Genomic DNA, 26,650 nt, shown 5'->3' with positions numbered 1-26,650 from the left:
CAAAATCAATATACAGAAATCTGTTGTATTTCTATACACTAATAATGAAGCAACAGAAAGATAAATTAAGAATACAATCCCATTTGCAATTGCACCAGAAAGAATAAAATATCTAGGCATAAAACTAAACAACAGGTGAAAGACTTGTATTCTGAAAGAATATTCTAAAAGAAACTGAAGGTGACACAAAGAAAAAGATATTCCAGTGTCATAGGTTGGGAGAACAGATATTGTTATAATGTCATCCTTCATGGGTAAAAACTCTACTGTTAGGAACAAGACAGGGACATCCATTATCATCCACTGTTATTTAACATAGTACTGGAAGTCCTAGCAACAGAAATCAGAGAACAAAAAGAAATAAAAGGCATCCAAACTGGCATGGAAGAAGTCAAACTGTCACTATTTGCAGATGACATGATATTCTATACAGAAAACCCAAACCAAAAAACTGCTAGAACTGATGCACGAATTCAGTATGATACCAAATCAACATACAGAAATCTGTTACATTTTGATACACCAATAATGAAGTAGCAGAAAGAGAAATTAAGGAATCAATGCCATTTACACTTGCATCAAAACCAATAAGATACCTACGAATAAATCTAACCAAAGAGGTGAAAGACCTGTTATGTGAAAACTATAAAACACTGATGAAAGAATTGGAAGATGACACAAAGAAATGGAAAGACATTCCAAACTCATAGATTGGAAGAACAAATACAGTTGAAATGTCTATACTATCCAAAGGAATCTATAAGATTTAATGCAATCCCTGTCAAAACACCAACAGTATTTTTCACAGAACCAGAACAAACAATCCTAAAATTTTTATGGAACCACAAAAGACTCCAAGTAGCTAAAGCAACCTGAAAAAGCAAAGCAAAGCTGGAGACATCATCATTCTGGAATTCAAGTTATACTACAAAGTTCTAGAGATCAAAACAGTATGGTACTGGCAGAGAAAGGGACACATAGGTCAACAGAACAGAATAGAAAACCCAGAAATAGATCCACAATTACATGGTCAATTAATTTTTGACAAAGCAGGAAAGAATATCCAATGGGAAAAAGACAGTCTCTTCAACAAATGGTGTTGGGACACCTGGATAACAACATGCAAAAGAATGAAACTGGACTACTTTCTGACACCAAACACAAAAATAAATTCAAAATGGATGAAAGACCTAAATGTCAGACCTGAAACCATAAAAATCCTAGCGGAGAACACAGGTTATAACCTCTATGGCATTGGCCTTAGCAACTTCCTACTAGATATATCTCCTGAGGCAAGGGAAACAAAAGCAAAAATAAACTATTGGGACTTCATCCAAATAGAAACAAAACAAAACAAAAAAAACCTTCTGCACAACAAAGGAAACAATCAACAAAACTAAAAGGCAACCTTCGGAATGGGAGAAGATATTTGTAAATGACATATCTGATAAAGGGTTAGAATCCAAAATATGTAAAGAATTTATCAAACTCAACACCATAAAAATGAATAATCCAATTAAAAAATGGGCAGAAGACAAAAAAAAAAAAGAAAAAAGAAAAAAAATGGGCAGAAGACATGAATAGACACTTTTCCAAAGAAGACCTACAGATAGCCAACAGGCACATAAAAAGATGCTCAACATTAATATTATCAGGGAAATACAAATCAAAACTACAATGAGATATCACCTTACAGCTGTCAGAATGGCTAAAATCACCAGCACAACAAACAACAGGTGTTGATGAAGATGTAGAGAAAGGGGAATCCTTTTGCAGTGTTGGTGGGAATGCAAACTGGTGCAGCTATCGTGGAAAACAGTAAGGAGGTTCCTCAAAAAGTTAAAAATACAACTATCTTATGGTCCAGCAACTGCACTACTAGGTATTTAGCCAAAGAATACAAAAATATTAATTCAAAGTGATACATGCACCTTGATGTTTGTAACAGCATTATCTACAATAGTCAAATTATGGAAACAGTCCAAGTGTCCATCAACTAATGAAAGGAGAAAGAAGATGTTGTGTATATATATATATGTATATATACACACATACACAATGGAATATTATTCAGCTTTAAAAAGAATGAAATCTTGCCGTTTGCACCAATGCGGGTGGAGCTACAGTGCATTATGTTAAGTGAAATAAGTCAGTCAAAGAAAGACAAATAATGTATGATTTCACTCATATGTGGAATTTAAGAAACCAAAAACAAATTAGCAAAGGGGAGAAAAAGAGAGTCAAACCAGGAACAGACCCTTAACAATAGAGAACAAACTGATGGTTTCCAGAGGGGTGGTGGGCAGGGTATGAGTTAAATAGGAGATGGGGATTAAGGAGTGCCCTTGTGATGAGAACTGGGTGTTGTATTTAAGTACTGAATCATTATATTGTATGCCTGAACCTAATATTACATTGTATGTTAACTAACTGGAATTTAAATAAAAACTTAAAAAAATAAATAAAATTTCAGGAGTTGCTGATTGGATGCAGGGAGTGAGAGAGAGGAGTCAAGGGTCTAAGATTACTTTATTGAAAGGAAAAGAAAATTTGGAAGGACATATATAAATAAGAGGATGTATGCCTAGGGGAAGATGACTGAGACTAGAAATGTGGGAATTAGGTGGGAAATAATAATCAAAAACCATGCATATCAATGAAGATAGCATGCCAGGATGAGTGACTAAATTCTGCATACATGAAGTCCCCTTTAAAAGATAGAAAAATGAAGAAAGGCACACATGTAAGCAAGTAATTTGTCTTCATTGGTTAAAATGAGTTTCAGGATTAATAATTCTCTCTCTCAAAAATTTTAGATATTATCTTTTTACTTTAATCACATCACCAGCAGAATGGCCAATGTGTAAAATCCCTAATCACATTTATATCTTGCCTTTCCCTCAGCTCTGAGATTTGTATTAATGTATCATTTACTATACCCTTTTAATAAAGTAATTCAGCATACTTCTGAATCTTTAGACTTACCTAGAAGTTCTCTATCAAAATTCCTTTCTCATGAGTGAATTTTCTACTTATAACTTCTAAATATATTGTGGTTCTCTGATTTGTAATGTAAGAGATCTGTAGTTTTGAAATAGAATGTACTCTTACATGGCTATGTTTCAGTTGCTAGTTTTACCTCACTAAATCTTTGAGGTAAGAACAAGGCTGTATTAATCTGAGTTATTACTATACTTTGTCCATTGATTCACTAGTTCATCAACTATCAACAGCTGTGTCCTAAATTCATGAAATAAAGAGGTGTAGAAAGCATAACCCCCTTCCTCAAGGATTTCCACTGCTTGAGAGAGAAGATAAAAATGTAGACAATACAAATAACTATACTGTAATGTGCTAAGTGTCCTGACAGAGTATGAACAAAATTAAGTTGGAATTTATGGGGGGGTACATAACTATAATTTGTCTAGGAAAATATTACAGAAGGCTTATACATATGTTCCATTTAAGTGGTAGAGAGACTTGGCCAAATAAGAAAAGGAAGGACTTCTAAAATCTTAAGTAATATTCTTATCCTCTTTCCATTGATTTTCTCCTAGAAGTTCTCCTAAAAAGATAAATGGTTCTTTCAGAATTCAGTTCATTCAAATTAATTAATACAAAACTTCTAGTTAATATAAGAAACTACTGGCCATTTTTTGGATATCCATGTAAAAACAAAATCATGAATTTCAAAGAAACGTATCAAAACAAATTCATTCTGTTTACTACCAACTGTATGTAAAGTCAATATTCAAGATATGGTCTATCAATTAAAAAAAGTAATATTTTACAATATAGCAGGTATATCAATTGGCTTTGGCTTCCATAACAAAATACTATAGACTGAGTGGCTTAACCAACAAGAATTAATTCTGTAGAAATTCTGGGGACTAGAAGTCCAAGATCAAGGTGCTAGCAGGGTTGTATCTGGTGAGAGCTCCACCACTGGGTTATAGATGACCACCTTCTTGCTGTGTTGTTCACATGGCCCTTCCTGGATTTGTGCTCAAGGGAAAGAGTAGGAGCTGGATGTCTTTCCCTCTTTTTTAAGAACACCAGTCCTATCAGACTAAGGTCCTACCCTCATGACCTCATGCAACCAAAATTACCTCCCAAAGTTTTGTCTCCAAATACCATCATATGTACTTTAACATATAAATTTGGGGTATTGGGGAAGGGAACCACAAACATTCATTTTGTAACAGTATGTTAGTAGATTTGTTAATAAATAAGAAAGCTGAAACACCATCCCTAATATGAAGAATGGCATTATCTTTCTAGTGAGAAAACAGAACTGTCTTTGCATATCTGTTAGCAAATATTAATTCAAAACTACGTCAAATTAGGGGTGCCTGGGTGGCTCAGTCAGTTGTGTCCGACCTCGGCTCAGGTCATGATCTGGTGGTCTGTGAGTTCGAGCCCCACATCAGGCTCTGGTCTGACAGCTCAGAGCCTGGATGGAGCCTGCTTCGGATTCTGTGTCTCCCTCTCTCTCTGCCCCCCCCCCCCCGCCCCGCTCATGCTCTCTCTCTCTCTCTGTCCAAAATAAATAAACATTAAAAAAAAACCAAAAAAACTACGTCAAGTTAAAAATAATCTTAGATCACAAACTTATTCTCAAAATCAGTTTTCCTATCACTGTTTTGTGTCAACTTATCTGATTTACGACAATGAAATATTAAAACAAAACTATCGGGTAATATTGGTGTGATATTTCTCAGGTTTTTATAGCCAGGCTTTGCTTTGAAAGCTTAAATTATATGTATGAACATTTTCCATGGGCAAACCTGCCGATGATTTTAAATCAGTTAATGCAAATTTTAAATGATCTTCAGTTTTTCTCACCATAAAAAAACTTTATGTTTCAACAGTGCCTTCAGAATATATGAAATTATATATTATATCCTCACATCTGATAGTGGGACACAACTATACCCTCTAGTCTTAATAGCAGGAAAAGTATAGACAACTGTAAAGCTTAGCTTTATTGTTCCATAAATGAACCAGTAAAGTTCATTTTAGTGAAATGAGCACATGCTTTTCATAAATTAAATCCCACATGGTAAGTACTCATTTTCAAAATTAATTTAATTACATGTTTAAAGTTTAATTACATTTAATTAAGCATTTAAGTTTAATATGAAATAAATGAATTATCAGTTAACTACTATGAAATGAAATATTGCCTTGATAATTGAAATCTATAAATTTTCCTATTCTATGCAAAACTGCTAGCTCTCAAAAAACATTCTGAAAAAGTATGTATTTTAAAGACTAGAGGACTATATTCTCACAGGTGATCAAGTTTTTTTTTTCCTGGCACCCAGCTTCATGTGCTGCACATTTATTGCAGGAGCAAATGGAGACAGCCTGGCAGACAAAAAAAAAAAAGCAGAGGTTTTGAAGACTTAGTCACCAACAGCCTGAAAAAGTGGGAAAGCTACTTAGCATCTCTGACCTCAAGTTTCCTATAAAATGGAGAAAATATTACTTCTTTCGGAGGCTTGTGGGAGGATTAAATAAGCTATCCCATGGTCTAATGCCTGGAACAGTGCCTGACATGGAACAGGTAGTCAATAAATGTTAATTCCCTCCTTCTTTTAGTTGCTGATTGAATGAACAAAAATCTTGTACTTTGGGGCTTAAAGAAAGTTTTATTATTTAAATGTTTTATTAGTTACAAAAGTAACACTATATTTTTTGTTCACTTACATCATTCTTAATGGACATTTTATATTTTTTATTTCCCTTAGCACTCTATAAATGGAGGCAATATAGCATTATTGCTAACACAGAATTTTGAGTCAGAAAGAACCAACTTTGAATCTGGGTTCCACCACTTACTGCTTGAGGAATCAGGGAAAAGTTATTTCCCAAGCCATAAAAGCATATGTATGTCTGGTTTACTGAATGACAAAAATTAAGAATGAGTATAATCAGTATAGTCATTCAAACTTAACAAAATATTACTGATGTAGGTAGGACAAATGGTATCCCCCCTATGCTAATTTTTCACTATTTATTTTCACTGAATTTAAGGGATTTTCCTAAGGATGGACTCAGTATCAGAACCCAGATTTCTTTCTTTGTTTCTTTACCAGTGTTCTTTCCTCCATAACATAGGAAGGTAAAGGCAAAGGACACCAAAGTCTCTTGAAGCAGTAAAGCAAAAGAAAGAGAGGGATCTGGCTTAGGTTAATCCTGGTTCTATCACTTAATAGTTGAGCCTCAAGTAAACAACTTCTTTAAATTTTGGTATCTTCTTCTGGAAAATGGGAATACATATATGTTTCATACAAGGGTTTTACTAGACAACAAATGCAATGTGTAGTAGAGTGACTGACACACAGCAGTCAATCATTAATCATTGCTATTAACACTAAGACAACATCAGAGTACCATTTTTGGTAAGTCTCAAGCCACAGAATGGAGAAACCATAATGAAGCAAAGAAGTTTTTTTTTGGGGGGGGGACACAGATTTAATAAAAATAAATAAGACAGCCTTTACTAAATTCTCAAGTAATATTCCTGGAAAAGAGACTTTAGACTTGTAAGTCATTTCAGTTCCTGTCTATTAAATCTCCATTTAAGGAGATCACTTTGAAGATGTGGTCAGTGAAGATCAGGTCACTTTGAAAATAATGGTTTTACAATATGAAAGAAAATAGAGGCAACACCCTATTCCATGGATTAGTTTCTATGATTCAACAGTTAAGAATTGAAATTAAATATTCTTAACACTATATATAAATTATTCAATGTCAAGTACTGTAATTTTCAGACTTTTGTCTTAATAAAGTTAGTATCACTATAAACATGTTGTATTTGTTTAATATTTAAAGCCCTTAACTGTAAAACTCAAAAAACCCTACATTGCTCTTAAGGCAATCTAAAAAACTACAAATTGTTTATTTACAGAATAACTAACTACAAATAGAAAGCCTTAATAAATAAAATATCGGAAAACATATTTACCTTCTGAAAGAACATTTATTGAAAAACAGCATTACTTTATACTATTTTCACTGCTAAATAGTTTTTAGATATCTATTTGCATTTAGGACTAAAAGACCCCAATTTAAAAACTATTCCACATTTTCTCAAAATTAAAAACAGGAGGTATTATAATTTTGGTATCCAGACTTTTCAAACTGCAAATTAAGGATAATAGCATATACAACAGTTATAGGACCAGAAAAAGAAAACTAAATATAAAGAAATATTATGAAACATATACACAAGTAAGATCACATATTTTATAGAAAACATTTATTATTAGGATATGTACCTTTAGTTATGCATTATTTCAAAGAATGTGGTAAAAATGCATTCTATTAACCTGTGAAATCAGAAATGGGTCATTACTTACCATGGTTCTATATTAAGAGTTGAAGATGATTTTTCTGGGAAAAAAAATCCATGCCATTTTGAAGCCTCAATTAGTTCTTGTGGCATCTTTTTTGATGCATCATAATAGTGACCAAATCTTGAAGATGATACTGGTCCAGCCTGTTAAGAAAAGCCATACTGGTCATTCAAAAAATTATTATTATTATTTTTTAATTATTGTTTTTTTAAACTACAATGTATTTGAACTACATTCGGCAAAATATTGATACATTTATGCATTTTAATGCTGATAAGGAAGAGCTGATACACATAGACTTATTAAATTTCAAAGCATACAACAACTTTTATTATTTTAAATAATAGTTAGAAATCAACCTTTTCATTTCCCATGTTTCTTCACTCCTGGTGGTCACTAAATTTGATAAGAATTCTCTTTGCTTTTCTTACCTTCCTGAGTTGAAAAAAAATTAATATACATGTTTTAATTATTTTTTAAAGATTCCAGGTTTAAATGATCAATTAAATATGGAGTTGCTAAGAACTAATGAAAACTTAAGCCAATTAAATCATTGGTGAGGGGCTCAAAAAAACTAGCTTTTTAAACATATTGAGCTGAGCATCATTTAAAAGCTAAATTCTCACAAGATAGTGTGTATATACATTCAAAATTTCTTGCTAATTTTAAATTAAGCTCATAGTATAAAATGTATTGAGGATACTCCCGATGGGAACAAGGCACATGATAAGGAGGGAGAATGTATATAAACTACATTAGATAAATCAGAAACCTGACATCATCATTAGTTCATTGATGCCTCCTCTTTTGTGCTATTATCAGTTTCTCCAACAAATTATCTTCTACACAAGTAACTAATAACTGTTCTAATAACTGTTGATGCTGAATTTATGTACATAGGATAGTAAAGGCCTAGTAACAGAACATTCTCATTATATTGCTTTGAATGGATTCTGTGCTGATTCAACTCATTAGAAATATGTACACACCTCTGTACAAAGTTGAACTCCTAACAGGTTCCACCTGGCGATAGTTTCCAATAGTTTCTAATCTAAATTTACATAGTTTCCACTGTCCTGAATGCTATAAAACAGACATATTTCAGAACATTCAACAAAACAGATAATCTGCAGATAATCTCTGCAGAAATGGAAGAGTAAATTCTCATTTTACAAAGTAACTGACAACTTTGTAATTTAGATAAGAAACAGACATTTGCTTGACACTAGATATTTGCATTTTGAGACTTAAAGGATTAATATTCTTCAACTGAATGCCTACCAACATCAACTCTACAGTAACCCAGGATAAACAAATTTAAGTCTAATAGAAATATTATTCTCTGATACAGAGTCTGTGAGTTTGGCATTTACTTTCTAAATAAAATGACTGTTTATCCCTCCATAAGATACTGTTCACTGTCATTAAGGAAAGAGACCTATCAATTGGCTCCATCTAATGTTTACAATACAATATATACACAAGTGTGGTTCTCAAAACATGATTTATCTGTTTACCAAGACAGTGTTAACAAATAAAGTATGAGACATTAAAGTATACTTCTTAAAAATAGGGTAAAGTTTTTAAATGTAAAGTTATTAGTATAAAGCAATTTAAACAAGGTCTGTTCTTTGGCCTATAATCTATTCTTTATCCGGATTATAGTTCAGAATGTTTTTACTGCAATCTCTGCTAGAGCTCATCTTTTTATTGTGTAAGTCCAGGCCCCCTTAATGTTTTAGAAAGGCCTTGACTAACTGAACTTTGATCTGATGTCTTCATTGAGAAAAACACCAGGTTGCCCATTTCAGATGCAAATCCTCCTAAGGCCCAATAGAATTTAGTAAAGACAGCAAAAAAGAAGAAACAAGAAGTTTCCAGGATCCTCTTTGAGAATCCTGGGGCACACTGGTGTCCTTAATCCACGCTGCTCCATGGATTAAGGTAGGTGATAACCTTTCCTGATTCAAAAGAATAAGCAGAGTGCCTACAAACTGGGTGGAGACTAGGATTTGGTAATAATAAAACACCATGCAATAAAAGCTTGGTCTATGTCAGAAGCCTCTGAAAAGGCCTCAATGTACCACATTCCCAGGCCTAGTAGGGAAGCTTGCAAAAGCCTACCTGAATCAAATAAGCATGAATAATCTATTTTAGCAGACTGGCCATGGGGAGAGAGAAAGAAAGAGAGACTTTTCGCTTCTTTTAAGTTTGAGTTAATAAATTTATTAGTGCACTGAAGGTTCTTGAAGTCTTGGGCACTCAGAGAAATATGCTAAATTGCCAAGAAGCAAAGTATGCTTTTAAAGTTGCCGTCTCTATTAATGTTTCTAATTATAATATTAATGTGATAGAAATCTCTGATTTGGGATGAATCAAGGCAGAAAATTGATTTCATGCTGTGACAGTTTACATATAGAACACAAATAACTCATTAAAATGTAAGAATAAATTTGGAAGCTTTTCTTATTACCATTATTAATTTTTTAGAAATTATAATTAAATATGGTAACTAAAATATTCACAAGGTAGACATAAAAATTTTTATTAATGATGAAATTTTATTAATCCTTCAATAAAAATGAAAATGGAAAATAAATATATATTTATAGGAAAAACGATTCTGTAAGGTTTTTTCTACCCATGACACAAAGCATTAACATACAATCAGATTTTTTAAATAATGTGAAATCATAAAACAAAGACTTCAAATATTTCCTCGGAAAAGAGATAACTAAATGTTTTAAATCTGACAATAGTAATACTCTATGAAAAAATGTCAACTCCACAAATGAAAGAAATCATTAAAAAAAATTAAAAAAAAATCAAAATATCATCAATAGCTAAGTCAGTTTTACTCAGTTTGTTAAGAACATGTTGCTTTAGTTTTACATTATGAAAACTTCTATTTCACAGTCTCAAACTATCCTTTACGTTTGTCAGTTGTGGAACAGAGTATAATGGACTGGTTCAGTAAAAATTTGCTATGATAAGGGAAAATTAACTCTGATGGGGGGCCAGCAGGGGTACAGAGCAATAAAACAATACCATCCCCTACCTCCAGTATGTTAAAAAGAATCAAAACTTTCAGAGAAAAGTTGCACACAAATAAAGTCTAAATAAGACATTTTCTTATTATTGTTACCATTTCTTGTTTCTCAGTATGGCATAATGGAAAGCAAGAGCCCAAATGATTAATTAACCATTTTGAGCCTCAGTTCAATCACTAATAACTATTTTGCTAGGCTGCTGTGAGAATCTAATGCAACACTGGCAATGAATATTTTGTAAATCGTGAAGCACTACATAAGTGATATTAATTATTGTTATTGTGTCATGATTCACTAGGGAACAGAAGATCCATCACTATCCTTTGCAGTAACATTGCCTTATTGAAAAAATGATATCTGTTGTCACCTGTACCATGCACATATCTATCACAGGACTATCGTGGCTGAATCACTAAGATAGAAAGCCAAGGTATAATGAGGATTTAATATAATAAAGATCTAATATATTGCCCTGAAGTGCAAGAGCCTTATAAGCTTTGGTAGTAGAACTATACAATATTAAAGAAATTGGGTCTCCGAATATCCTGTAAGCTACCAATTCTTGGGGTGAAAAGGGAATAGGATTTGATGATTGGACAGGGAAAAAAAGAGCATGCCTACCTAAGACAGAGAGTCAAAATGACAGGACAAGAGAAGGGGGACTTTTTAAAGCCACACACCCCTCCAACTGGAAGAAGCACTGTTTTATGCTTTATTGAGCTATTGTTACTGATTTAGGTGTGCATATTCTTACCTTTTTTTTTTTTTTTTTTTTTTTTTTCATTCCCTAAGTGGGAATGTGACTACAGTCTTAGGATCTGGTGGCAACTTATATTAAGAAGCATCTCTGATAAATGCCACAGCTAGTTCTGGACTACTTGTTTGATCTATACTCATAATAGTGTTAACTATATTTTGTCACAGATAAAATACAGAAAACCCAGGGTTTTGTTGTTTTTCAACTAATAATGGCAAAGTAAAATCTAGATTTATAAAGTAGATGACAGCTGACGACCAAAGTCTATTAATCTCAGCAAATCCTCATTCACAAAATTTCTGTGACAGGCAAATACACATGCTGGCCAAATTTCAAAGAAAAGCAAAGAAGCCAGAAGACGATTCTATTTTGTAAACTTGACAGAGCTAACTTATAAATACTAAGAAATTTAAGTTTGACCACTGACAGTAAATTTGAAAAAAGCCATTTTTTATTTATATTAATTAATGCAACTTAACTCAGTTTTGCATTTAATTCACATACTATATAATTCATTCACTCATGCATTCAACAAATAACTGGTGAGCACCCACTACAGGCCAGTAAAACAAGATATTCAAAGTCCCTTTCTTCCATTGAGCTTACCTACTAGTAGGAAGACAGAGATAATATTATCTGTTAGGTGATGATAAGTGCCCTGGAGAAAAATAAGACCTTGAAAGGAGATAACAGTGAGAGAGTGATTTTATTTTATAGAGAATGAGAAAAAAAAATACATTCCTGATAAAGTGATATTTTAGCGGAGAACTCAAGAAAATGGGAGAGGAAGTCATCTAGGAAAGTTCAGTGTAAGAAGAGCACAATTTTTAAAACAAACTGTAAACCTTGAAAACTGACCATGGGGCTTATGTTTTGTTTCGTTTTGTTTTGTTTTTAAAGGAGAGAGTGGGACCAGGAGGGGCAGAGGGAGAGAAAGGGAGACTCCCCAGCAGGCTCCAGGCTATCAGCACAGCCTGGAACCCATGAATTATGGCCTGAATGGTCATGAATCATGACCTGAGTCAAAATCAAGAGTCTGATGCTTAATCAACTGAGCCACCCAGGCACTCCTTGCCCCATGTTTAAACAGATTTTGTAACAAGCAGTAAAAAAATAAAGCTTAAAGTTTCAGATATTTGCATCTTTACTTATAATTTCATGTGAAGAATGTTAGTGACCAATGAAAAAACCAAAATATAATGGAGATAAGAGTAAAATAAACTAAGTAAATGTGAGAGACAAGTGATTTATATAACCTAAAACTGGACTGTCTTTACAAGAAAGCTGATTTAACTTAGAGCTTTTGTTCATTACAGGTTCTTTCAGAATCCCACTAGAAAAGTTAGAATATAGTCATTCTTCACCAAAGACTCACCATTAAGCCCAGTAACTTAAGTGAAACTATCGGCTGAAAGACATGAATGAAGTTCTTTGCCATTAGGCTTCTCAAGTGCTAGTCCTACACTCCTTGTCTATTTTAATCTCTATCACTCTACTCACATTTTCCTAAGCAGAATAACTACATTTATTTTGGCCTCTTCTACCCAGTTCTCAATCACATCCAAGCTAGGCTATGTCTGTAACAACTGACTAGGCAGAGCTTCTTCCCTTTATTTTTTAATACAAATATATGGTGTTATACTGTACACATATACCATACACATAATACACATATTATGGTATATGTTCATTTATATGGTATATAGTTTATTTAACTAGGTGCTTACTGGTGGACATTTAGGTTCTTTCCAATCTTTTGCTATTAAAAATATACTGCAAAAATAGCTCATACATATTTCATTTTACATGTAAGTAAATATATTCATAATGTAAATGCCCCAAAGGATCAAAGGGTATATATTTTCTATAATTCTAAAGGCTACTACCAGATTACCCTCCACACAAATTGTACTTATTTACATTTCCACCAGCAAAGTATAAAAGTACTAATTTACCCACACCTCTGCTAATTTAGTGTCTTACCAAACATTTTAGGTTATTGACAATCTGTTAAGAGAAAAACAGCAGGTCAGTGCAGTTTTAATTTGCATTTTTCTTATTGTAAGTGAAACTGGGCATCTGCTTCTATATGTTTAAGAGCCACTAAATTTCCTTTGTATATTTCCACCCATTTTTAAAAAATTAGGTTGGTAGACTATTCCTTATTCATTTTAGAAGTTCTTTGTATATAAGGAAAATTTATTCCTTATTCTATCAGTTGCAAATACCCTCGCTTCGGTTTGTAGTTTGTTCACAGTCATGTAAATCATGCTTAAAAATGTATTCAAATAGCTTTTCCAGCTAAATTAGAACAACTTACCATTGCTTAATATGTACCTATGTACCATATTTCATACTTAGTACACAGTTGATACTTAATATTTGCTGAATGACTGAATACATTTATCAAACACCAAATGCTTATAATCTGGGCATTAATACAGATGCTGGAGATACAAGAGAAAATAAAACAGGCTCTCTGCCCTCATAGAGAATTCTCCACAGAGAATACAGAATTCTCCACAGAGAATTCTGTCTGGTGGAGAAGACAGTTATACCAACAATTACCTATAACATTATATTAGAAGTTTAAAATACTTTAAAATACATGAAGAGCTGGGGCGCCTGGGTGGCTCAGTCAGTTGAGCATCCGACTTTGGCTCAGGTCATGATCTCACGGTCCATTAGTTCGAGCCCCGTGTCGGGCTCTGTACTGACAGCTCAGAGCCTGGAGCCTGCTTCGGATTCTGTGTCTCCCTCTCTCTCTGCCCCTTCCCTGCTCATGCTCTGTCTCTCTCTGTCTCAAAAATAAATAAAACGTTAAAAAGAAATTTTTAAAAAATAAAAAATAAAATAAAAATAAAAAAAATAAAATACATGAAGGGCTGTGAACACAAAAATAAGAAATTAGATAATAATGTATGGAAAACTGTCAGAGTAGTAACATTCGCACTTGGAGAAGGCTGAGTTGGTGAATAAGAAAGGGAAGATCATTACCAGCATAAATATAAGCTATTTATAAGGAGCAAATCTCATAGGACAGGTGAATATAGTGTTTTATAATCACACAGGAGGAGTTAAAAGGTAGGTTTGGATAAGGTTCTACAGATCTTATACATAATCTTGAGAAGCGTGTATTTTATATTTCAGGCTTTTAATGGCAAACAGGTTTCATCTTACATATTCACTGGTAGTGACCACCCAGGATATTGCAGAGAATACTAAGGCTTTGTCTAAACTTGGTTAGAAGGGTGCTATGATATACAGTCTACTATGCATTTAGAAGGAGGCAGTGGAAACAGTATACCAAATTATGCATTTGCAGTTAAGGAGTGTTATAAACATATTTCTGTCCTTGGGGAAGGAACAGTCAATGTGGAAGACTAAGGAAGGGTGGACTATGGGTGCCATGTCTCATATTAAAATTTCTTTCTTTTCTACCAATATGATAATGTCCGGTAGACATTAAAGTGTTCTGAAGACTGAAGTAAACAATCAAAAAAGGAGCTAAGTGAATAGAGCCTTCCCTAGGAGCAGAGTTCATAAGCTTTAGTGGGCAGATTCACTGACATCTGTTTTCTCAGAAAATTTCCCTTCACTTCCTATCTCTTAGTCTATCCACACTGAATATTTATAGGTATTCAAGCTGGATAGAAATAGCCTTAATGTGTTTGCTTACTCTGGCTTGCAACCGTATAATAAAAGATTCTACATGGAGGGTATAGAAGAAATGAAATCTATTTTGGTAAAAAAGAAAAAATTGCCATAATTTTATTTGTAAGAAATATCATCTTGATAAAATACAAATAAAATATTAGTCATTTAAATGAGCAAATAGACATCGTAGTGCATTTAAAGAATAACAGGTATACCACAAAAGAGTCTATAAGATGAAAACAAGTACGTTTACAAATTTTAGAAAAGTTTCTATGTTGACTTGCCTCCATCTTGGGTAATAACTGGTAACGCCAAGCTATTTTCATTTTAATGTTAGATTCTGCTGTTTTATGATTACATGCGTCTTCATCAAAATCTTTTTTAACATTATCATCAAGTAATGGTGCAGGAAGTTCCTAAGAAAACAGAATGACACGTTACTTAGCATTTGTGAGTTAAAAATGTGACAATTTTCTTAAATGATAATATTAGCAATACTAGAACTTTCCAATGTCTTGATGCCTTAAAAATGATTCAAACATAAAGTCATGACAATATAGCTATTTCTAAAACAGAGGAAATATTATATATATAATATTGTGAAGTTTAATTTTTTAGGAATGAACTAGAATTTAAAGAAAATATTCAAACTTGTATACCATGAAAAGCCAAATGCTATTGCAACAAGAGGTATGATCTTTTCATATATATATACTATATATTTAAAGCAAAGTCTGGAATTAGCATTTATGTATTGCACTTAAAGCAAAGTCTGAAATTAGCATTTATGTATTGCATTTAATTACTGTTATGTTTCCCGCAAGGTAAAAATACAGCATGTGTGCAATCTGTTTACTGGTTTGTAATACTAGAATGCAAAAAACTCATTCATGAAAATAACAGGTGAAGTAACAACTAATGTGTGTGTGTGTGTGTGTGTGTGTGTGTGTGTGTGTGTGTGTAAAGAGGCACTACAGTAACAACGCAAAGAAAAAAGTACATAAGTTTCTTGGAGAAGGAAAGCACATGAAATTGTTGCCTTTTTTATTAGTCAAAATCATAAAGATAATATGGGGTGCTGGATTAGTAAACACAATCTTGTGTTATGTCATAAATTAGTCTAAATTGCAACTTTTACTTTGCAAGATCAAATGTATTTATTCTTAGAATAATGTCAACTAATCAGCTGGAAAACACATTAGCCATTATATATTTTAGTTATCTACTAAAAGACCTCCAAATAGATCTACACTTTAATTTATGCTAGTATTAAATGAGTTATATCATTTAACTCTGAATCCATCATTCCTAGCAAAGCATTAGCATCTTACAAAATATAAAGTAACTTCTTCTAACGGAAATAAATATTTGTGAGGCATATAGAATAATACAGTATAGTGGCTATGAGTTTGAATTTTACAACTAAATTGTTTAGGTCCAAGTCTTGACTTTACACACTAGTAGCTATGTCTGTGGTTACCTTGACCACCTATTGGACCTCTCTATATCTCTATTCATCATCTGAAATATAGAAATAACAGTATTCATTTTATTGGGTTTTTGTAATGAATAAATGAGTAAAGAATGTGAAATGCAAGAAATGGTGCCTGCTGCATGTTAAGCACTTAATAAAATATCTGATTATGAGAATTCAGTCAAATAATTGCTTTAACCACTACTCAGAGCCACATATTTTGTGTTGGCAATAGTAGGCAATGTATTGATGGTTGAATCATATTATACACCCAAAACTAATATAACACTGTATGTTAATTATACTTGAATTAAAAAAAAGAAAAAAGGAAATATCCAGTGCAGAATGCAGTGAGGAGGAACCTAATAGTGTTCCTGAGTTGAAGTGACTATGCTAGGAGTTCAAGGAGGCTGTGTGGCAAACCTCAGGGGAAGAGTGGAGCACAGAGAAAGAGCTCCAGTGATCTGTGGAGGCAACTCTTGAGTACTGATCAGTACATAGACATAAGGAAACTACCCAAATATGGTGAAAGAACCACTCAAAAGGAGCAAGCTGAACGATTTCTGCAGCTTACATAGAACCAGAAAAAGTCCATAGTCTCACCGACCAGAGTGGAGAAACGTTGTAATTCATAAGGCTTTAAGTAGAGAAGCAAAATTAGCTTTAGAACAAAAGCTGCTCTGATCCCACCTGACAAAGCTCAAAAGCAAGCCTCAAAGTGATCAAAGTGTTTCCAAGTAACTTTACTGAATCCCAGAAATTAACTCAAGAATGTCAGCAGGAATGTAAAATATCCAGCACTGCACATGTTAAAATTCATAATATCTGGAGCCAATAAAAAAAATGAATGAAAAAGAACAGGAAAATAGGACCCATAATAAGGAGATGCAGCAGTGATACAAATATAATTAGACTAAGACAAAAAACAATTATGGTTATAGTCCACGTGTTCAATAAAGATTGAGCATATAGAGATATGAAAGACATATTATTAAAAGACCCAAATGAACCTCTAGAAATGAAAACTTCAAGATCTGAGATTTTTAAAACCCACTGGATGGCAGGAGCAGATTAGACATTTCAGGAAAAAGATTAATGAACTTCAAGACATATCAAGAGAAATTATAAAAGAAAAATAGGTATGACAAAGGTATCAAATTAAAAAATTAAAAAGCCAACCTCCCCCATAATAATCATTAAGTAAACCACATTCCTAGCATAAACTTATATACATACATGGATATATTAGACAAAATACTTCCAAAAAATAGCATGTAATAAAATACTATTAATAGTGGAAAATGAACATTTTACTTTAATTTATACAAGAACACAAAAACAAAGCAAAATTGAAAGAATGATTCTCATCAATGATTCTTTACTTTGAGTGAGATTATTTCCTGACACATTCTCTTCTAGGATTAGAAGTGTGATACAAAGCACATTAAGATGTTGGAGTCCCTATGCTCCTTTTTATGTGTTTCAGTTTTCAATGAAATCAGTTCCTCTTTTCTTCTTTCCTATAAAGAATGAGGAAATTAGCATGTAGCACTTTTTCCCTATTATTTTTATAATGTCAAGGTTTATAGATTTATATTCTTGTCTGCAACCAGATACAGAGTTGTTTAGTTTAGGTTTTTGTTGAAATGGATTCACCATGGTTCCTTTTACCACAGTTCTGTCATTCTTGGTTTTTTTTAAATGATACCTGTGTTCATTTAGCAGTTCCAGGAAGATACAAGGGATGAAGCAGTGAGCAAAATAAAGGAAGGATAGTGATATGGATAGTGATATGGATTTTAAGACAAAAGAGGGAAGGAATACAGAGTAATGGGAGGAGATGCCACTTTACATAGAGTAGTCAACGAAGTTCTCAGTGATGAAGTAAATACATGGATTATATTTTCAAAATTTTTTTTATCCAACCAACGCTTTGGATGTGTGTGTGTGTGTCTAAATAACTATATATATCTATATCTATATGTGTATTTAGATATATGTATATATATATATATAGATAGATATATAGTATTGTATAGTATATATAGTATATATCTATATGTATATATATAGATATATATAGTTATATGCTTAGTTATTAGCTAATAACTAAGTTGATTTATTATTAGCTTAGCTTAACACTAGGTAGGTGTTGCTATTGCCACTGTATTATCTTTGGACAAGGAATGATGCTGTGATATTGAAGGCTTCCACTCTTGTAGGTGATTTGGTTCTTTCTGACTGAAAGCCTGAATAATTCCTCCTTTATCCTTGCAGTTTAATAACTTAAATGGGCTATATCTATGTCTATTGCTTTGTGTTATTTCTCCTCTGTAATATTGGAGGCCCCTTTAAGCTGAAGATTGTAACTTCAGGTAAAATTTTTTGTGTCTCACATTTCACATTATTTTTCTCTTCTACACGGAACTAGAATATATTCTTATTGATATAAATATTAGGTATATCATTGACAGTTGTAAAATGTCACACAGTAAACAATTTAAATGTTAGATGATTAAATTTTCCCATTTTCTAGACCAGCTGTGACTTATAGAAATTTCTGTGATGTTGGAAATGTTCTATATCAGCACTATGCAATACGGTAGCTACAAGCTACTTAAATTTAATTTTATTAGATAACATATATTCTCACTTACTGTTTTAATCTCATTTCTCTAACTGTGTCGTGACTATTGCAAGCCTGTTGCTTACTGCTACTAATATTGGGTAATAATATTATTTAAGTCAAATTGTATTTTTAATTCTGCCATTATCCTTTTTATCCACTTCTCATGTTTTTTTCCCCCACTTCATTTCTGTGATATTTTATTGAACTCACGTTCTTTTTGTTGTTGTTTTGAACTCATGTTCTTATTAAGCTCTTACATAAATCTTTTATGGAAGAATTTCCTTCTCTTCTTGGATTATGTTTCTTTCGAACTTTTTTTCCTCTAGCTAGTTTGAAGGCTGAGTATTGTGCTACGCACCTCATTTTTCTCTATCTTTATGTGATGAGAGCTTAGACAAAATTAAACATCATCTTCTTTGGAAGACCTAGGCTCTTCATTTTCTCATGAGATTTCATAAAATGGCAACTTCCTGTGTTCACATTAGTTGGTTCAGTGAGTATTTTATTCTCATTTAGGGGATGATATACTATTAAGGTTTGGATTATATACTGAATTCAGTGTTGCTTTCTGGAAAAATTACTTTAGTTTAAGACCATCAGCCCAAATTACCTTTTTAAGGTAATATTTCTTTGGTTTCTGGGTGTGAGGGTGAAGTTAGGAAGAGCACTGAATGGTGACTTTTGTTTGGCAATGGACTTTATAAATTTATGGCATTGGGTTGGACAGTGACTCTTGTTATGTTCAGTATAACTGATTTTTTGGAGTATTTTAAATTACTTTTTGTTTGGTAATATAGGAGAATCTATGATATAAATTTAGTATCCTGACATCTTAACCATAAAACCCATATTCAATAATTCTAAAGTAACCTTTGGGAAAATTTCAAACAGAGATAAAGTAGGGATATAAATATCCATAACCTTGCTTTAAGAGAACTAATTGAAAATTCTGTTTAGAACATTTCAAACATATAAAAACTGTCTTCTTACCATATATGGGTTGATGGGCATCCTTTTACACCTAGATTAAGTTTATAAATTATAAATTATTTTAAAGTAAATTCTTTTAAATGATTGGTTCTCAATTATTTTCCTGGCTTTATCCATTCTCAAAGATAATTCCATCTACATTTTTTATTGTCTTGTGGGGAAAAGATAAAATCCGTAATGTTAAAAAATGTTTGGGGGCACCAGGATAGCTCAATTGATTAAGTGTCAAATTCTTTTTTTTTTTTTAATGTTTATTTATTTTTGAGAGAGACAGAGTGTGAGCAGGGAAGGGGCAGAGAGAAAGGGAGACAGAATCTGGAGCAGGCTCCAGGCTCCGAGCTGTCAGCAAAGAGCCGGACACAGGGCTCGAACGCACAAACTGTGAGATCATGACCTGAGCTGAAGTCAGACCCCCAACCAACTGAGCCACCCAGGTGCCCCAAGCATCCAATTCTTGATTTCAGCTCAGGTCATGTTCTCAAGGTTTGTGAGATCTAGCCCCACTTTGGGCTCCCTGCTGACAGCACAGAGCCTGCTAAGGATTCTCCCTCTCCTTTCCTTCTGCCCCTCCATGAGCCATGTGTATGTGCACTGTTTTCTTTCTCAAAATAAATAAACATTAAAAAACAAAGTTTGAAGATTCTGATATTCTTAACTCTTACTCCTGCTTCACAATCCTATCCTCAGGGTAAAGAACCACTATTTTTATTTCTGAAATGAGGAATAAAGCAAAATTTAAATAAGATGTTATAAAAATTTTAATTTAATGAATTTATGTCTACCTTACAAAATCTATTTATTTTAGACATGTATAATTATCTAAAATTTGTTTTTCCTCAATTGTCTTTTTCTGTGTTAAAAAAATACTAGATATCAGTCCAAACATCTAAATTAGTTTTATTAATCAGATACTAAGACATAGAATTATTTACAAAACCACTGGTCTACAATTATGTTATTAAATATACTTGCCCCTATCCACATGTGGCTAATTTTTTACTAATTAAAATTAAACAAAATGATAAATTCAGTGCCTCAACTGCCATATTTCAAATGCTTAATAGACACATACGTCTAATAGCTACTCTATTGGGTGGTGCAGGTAGAGAACATTTCTGACATCACAGAAAATTTTATTGGCTAGTGCAGGTCTAGAAAGTGGAAAAAATTATTTATTTATTCATCTAACAATTCAAATTATTTACTGTGAGGTTTTGTAACTGTCAGTTGCACACTTCACATTTATATCAACTAGGATTTTAAAGAACCATCATAACTTAATTTTTTGAAATTAAAACCAGGTGGGAGCCTGGGTGGCTCAGTTGGTTGAGCGTCTGACTTTGGCTCAGGTCATGATTTCACAGTTTGTGAGTTCGAGCCCCACGTCGGGATCTGTGCTGACAGTTCAGAGCCTGGAGTCTGCTTCAGATTCTGTGTCTCTGGCTTTCTCTACCCCTCTCCTGCTCACACTGTCTCTCACTGTCTCTCAAAAATGAATAAATGTTAAACAAAAATTTTTTTTAATTAAAACCAGGAGATTGTTTCATTTTCCAGTAATAGGCCTCCTTGTCCTTCCTGCACTCTCCCTTATCTTATGTCACTTACAAAAAATTTTAACAGTATTTTTTCACTACATTTTTACCCCAGGGGATAGGTTAAATAGGTGATGGGGTTTAAGGAGTGCACTTGTGATGAGCACTGGGTGATGTATGGAATTGTTGAATTGCTGTATCATACAACTGAAACTAATATAACACTATATGTTTACTAACTGGAATTAAAATAAAATCTTTAAAAAAAGAAATATCTCTTCACCATGAAAAAAAAAGTACCCAATTATCCTTCTAAAAATCAGTATTTATTGGACAGCAATTGATTTTAAAAGTGGTAAATGTTCAACAAAGAAAATTATAAACTACTGAAACATATTAAAAAAGTGAACAATCACCTACTAACCTATCATCCAGGAATAATAACTCTGAACATATTTGAGTATTTTCCTCCAATCTTTTTTTTACATATATATATGTATATATGTAACAAAATGTATATTGCCTGTTATACATATGATAATGTATATTATTTGGATTCTACATTTTAATATGGTATTGTGACCATTCCCACATTTCAAAAATAAGATTTTCAATGACTATATATTATATGGCTTAATTAAAATCCTGTTTATCATTTCCCCACTGTTGGATCTTTAGGTTGTTTGCAGTCTGAGAATGCTACGATAAACGTTGTTTGTAACTTTAACTTTTAGCGTCTCAAATTATTATTTTTTCTATGGGATATATAAAACACATAGAAAATAATAAAGAATAATATAATAAACATAAACACCACAGTTTCTACTACTTGCCCTTAACAAATCTTAACAACTGTCACACTTGTAGAAGAGACAAGTAATTTCAGGAAGTAAGGAGAAACACTTTTGTGTCAAAGCAGAAGCACTGCTTGAAAATCTTTAAAAGAAAAAGTAAGACCCCTCAGATCCCCTATTTTCTACTAAAAGCCAGGATACTACTCCTCCCCCCACTGTGTAAGAGAAATGGAGAGGTCAAATCAGACAAACTTTGGCAGTAGGAACACAATAGAGGGCACAGGTGAGACATCATATTGAAGACAGGGTAACTTACTGTAAGTCTTCATACAGAAGGGTGAGATAACCCCCATCCCCAATACATGTATACAGTTGGCTCCCACTGCTAGGCTCTCACAAGGCCAGAAGTCATCCTTAAGCAGAATAGGTAAGAGATCAGGAGATTAGAGGAATCCTCCCTCGAGAAACTGACAAAATTAAGGGAAAAGGTCTTTAGAGAGATACCACTAGCTAAATTTACAGTAAACCTATCACACCACAAGTTATGTGCCCAAATACACAGTACTTCCAACTAGCCTTCCAGTCCCTCACTCTTTAATATTAAAAGACAACCAAGAATTACCAGATATTTGAATAAAGCATCTAATGTGGAATTGAAACACTAAGCCAAATAGAAACAATGGCAGAAACAGAAAAAAACTTCAAAAGGAACGAAAAGTAATATCTATTATATGAGATGGTATGTAAAAAATAAAACACTTCAGTAAAAGGAAACAGTCAGAAAAACCTGAGCTTCTAGAAATTAAAAGTATAATAGGAGATTTAAAAAAAAAAAAAAAAGGACCAGAAGTTCAAGAATATCAAGTTGATCAAATCTTTAAGAATAAAGGAACAATGATGATAATTATGACAGTAATGATAATTTTTAAAAACCACAACAAAACATAGCAGCTAACATGTGTTAAAGTGCTTTCCAACTGCCAGGTACTATTCTAAGCACTTTATACAATTAACATATTTAATCCCTAAACAATCTTAAGAAGTATGCACTATTATTAAGACCATTTTATAGATGAAGACACTGGAGCATAAAATTTAAATAACTTGTTGAAGGTCACAAAGACAGTAAATGGCAGAGCAAGGATTCGTAAAGGACAGTCTTATTCTATCACTCAGTCTCTTAACAATTATGCAATACTACCTCTTAAAAAGATAAAAAATAAAAGATAAAAGAAAATATTTAGAGAATTAGCCCAGGAGGTTGACACCATAAAAGGATATTTTAGAGAAACAGAGACAACAGAGGAAAATATCCAAGAAATAATCTAAGAGAAATTTCCAGAAATGAAAAGTGGGAGATTACAGATTTAAAATCCTGAGTACTAAAACTATGAATGAAAATAGACATACACCAAAGCATATAATTCTGATATTTCAGAACAAGAGGGAAAAAAAGAAAGTATCTGAAAAAGCCTCTAGGCTTTGGACTTTTCAGAGGGAAAGTTATTTTCAGCCTACTATTCTATATTTAACCAAAGTAATGTTAAATTTAAGGGTGAAATTAAGACAAGTTCAGACATTCAAAGTTTAAAAATCTCTACCACCTCACACACCTCTATCTCCATTCACTTTCAACTTATTAGAGGACGTACTCTACCAGCAACAAAGTCAGAGCAACTCTTAGGATGATGAAGGAAAGTGCCAGAAAACACCTGTGTAGGACTGCCTAGAGAGCAAGCAGTCCATCTGGAGTACAAGGACGGAGGACTCTTGGGAGATGACGCTTGAACACATTAAGAGTCACCTATAAGCTGGGAAGAGTCCTCCCCAGGAACTAAATTGGCCCAGCCTACAGAGCTGTAAGAAAACAAATTTCCACAGTTTAAACAATCTTAGTCTATGGTGTTCTGTTATGGTAGCCCAAACTTTACTAAGATAGATTTTGGTACCAAAATAAATGAGGTACTATAGTAACAAATACCTAAAAATGTTGAAGTGGCTTTGAAATTGGGTATTGGGTAAAGGCTGAAAGAATTTTGAGATGCATGTTAAGGGAGATTCCAGTAAGTCTCTGACGGAACTAAGGAACATATTACTGCAAACTGCAAAACAGGCACTTCTTGTTATATAGCAGCAAAAAATTTGGCTGAGCTGTGTTCTAGTTTTCTGTCAAGGCAGGACTTTGAGTAATAAAATTGAGTATTTAGCAGATAAGGTTTCTAAACAAAGTTTTGAAAGCATCATTTGGTTCCTTCTGACTGCTTCTAGTAAAATGCAAAATGAGAGAAATGAATTAAGCAAGGAATTGTTAAGCCAAAAGAACCAGAACTCGAAGATTTGGAAAATTCTCCCGCTAGTCACATTGCAAAGAAATGAAAAAGCTTGTTCTAAAGAGAACACTAAATGTATGGCTGATAAAGAGATTGTGGGTGTGACTCATGGACTTAACCAGTCATCTCATCAGAAGCCAGGAATACAGATATTATACCAGCATAGACACTGCCAGTCTGAACTAGAGACAAAGAAGAATGGAATTAAGGAAGGCAGTTGGACTTGGATTTTACAGTCTTGACCATGGTGCAATTTGGTTTCAAACACAAGCTATCCTGGGGGGGGGGGGGGGGAATAAAAAGTAGAAAGAACCCAAAGGTGATTCAGAGATGATCAAGGCTGCCACTTCTACCACAGGCCCAGAGACACAAGCCTGGGAGACATGGCTGCCTCCAGCTGGGTTTCAAAAGGCAAGACTGGAGCCCAGCAGAGCCATGGGGGTGGTGTCCTGCCCAGCTGAAGGGGTGTGATGCTGTCACTCCAGTGGGCCTACGAGGCAGAGAATGGAACCAAAGACGTTTATTCACAGGCCTTAAGATCTAATGGAATTTGCCTTGCTAAATTTTGGACTTGCTTAGAATCCATCACTCCTTCCTCCCTTCTGATTTCTCTCTTTTGGAGTGAGAATGTCTATCCTATGCCTGTTCTATATTGTATTTAGAAGCCCATAATTTGTCTGGTTTAACAGATTCACAGGTTCATAGCCAGAGGAGAATTTTGCCTCAGAATGGACCACACCTCAAATCACATCCATACCTGATTTAGATGACAAATGAGATTTTAAACTTATAGTTGATGATGGGATAACTTTTGTGGTTATTAGGCTAGAAGGACATAAATTTGAGGGGTAGGACATAAACATTCAGTCCATAACATAGTTTCTGGCACAGAGTAGGCATTCAACAAACGTCTGACGGAGAAAGAAATGATGGCTAGCAAATCTCTATTTTCAATTATTCCCCAGTTTCTGCGTCTAAAGTTTTAACTGCATCTGGATATTCTATCTGAATTTCAACTGCATGTCAAGCTCAAAGTGTACTCAATCAGGCTATCTTCTTTCATTCTTTTCTCCTTTTCTCTCAGGTCCTCCCGCTCCTTGCTTTCTCTACAATTATTTTTTCATTCATTCAAGACTAGTTAACTTCTCTTTGATCCTAACAGAATGTATTCATAGAACTCACAGTTAACTCTTCAAATTGCTCACAAAGAAGATATGACTACCCTTTGAACTTTTTTCAAATTATTTACAAAATGGGCATTGTGTGCTGACTTGGAAGTCCTGAGATTTCTACCTCCAAGCTTTAGTACTGCTGTATCCTTTGCTTAAAAAGTAGTAACTTGTACATTTGGATATCCAATAAAATTTACTTGATAGAAATGAAAGTATAATTTATCTTAGCAGTGGTTACAAACTCTTTAAAAACAAAAACGTCATTAAAATAACATAAAATGAACAAAAGAAATTAAGTTCATAACAATATAGAGAAATGATGTGAACAAATCATAGATTATTGAATTTGAAGATAGCAACAGAAACTATCAAAAACAAAGGACTGAGGGAAAAAATAACTGGGGAAGAAAAAGAACAATTCTAGTCAACTTTTTCAGGTAAAATAACAAGTTTAATTTAGAATTAATATGGAAGCGCAAAAGCTGTAAAATAGACAAAACAATTTTGCAAAAGAAGAAAGTTGGAGGACTTAAACATACCTGATTTGAAGACATTATAAAAACAGAATGATGAAGTCCATATAAGACATACACATGGGTCAATGGAACAGAAAATAACGTTGAGAGGGAGACACACATATTTATTTAATTAATTTTCTACATAAGCGCCAAGGTAATTCAATAGAGAAAGGATGACAACAAATTCTTAGGAAACAAGAAAGGAGAAAACCTTAGTGACTTGGGAGTATACTAGGGATCAACAAACTATGGCCTGTGGGCCAAATACAATCAGATACCTGTTTTTGTAAATAAATTTCACTGGAATTTGCTAAAGAATTATCTACGGCTGCTTTATTGTTACAATAGCAGAATCAAGTAGTTACAATACAGATCATTTG

At 33.3% G+C, this 26,650-nt stretch overlaps 1 protein-coding gene across 1 annotated transcript in view; it reads right to left on the bottom strand.

Annotated features, from left to right (window-relative positions):
- Positions 1–26,650, bottom strand: part of ELP4 (elongator acetyltransferase complex subunit 4) — a 244,620-nt gene that overhangs the window by 172,283 nt on the left and 45,687 nt on the right. The window contains exons 4-5 of the mRNA XM_047823524.1: positions 15,116–15,247; positions 7,371–7,510 (exon numbers count right to left, since the gene is read on the bottom strand). Of these exons, the coding sequence (XP_047679480.1) occupies positions 7,371–7,510; positions 15,116–15,247 (272 nt within the window). The remainder of the gene's footprint in view (positions 1–7,370; positions 7,511–15,115; positions 15,248–26,650) is intronic.

This window comes from Prionailurus viverrinus, chromosome D1, assembly GCF_022837055.1.
Source record: "Prionailurus viverrinus isolate Anna chromosome D1, UM_Priviv_1.0, whole genome shotgun sequence".
NCBI classification, from domain to species: Eukaryota; Metazoa; Chordata; class Mammalia; order Carnivora; family Felidae; genus Prionailurus; species Prionailurus viverrinus.
Note: the sequence above shows the minus strand (reverse complement) of the source record. Positions and strands in the feature narration are given on the sequence as shown.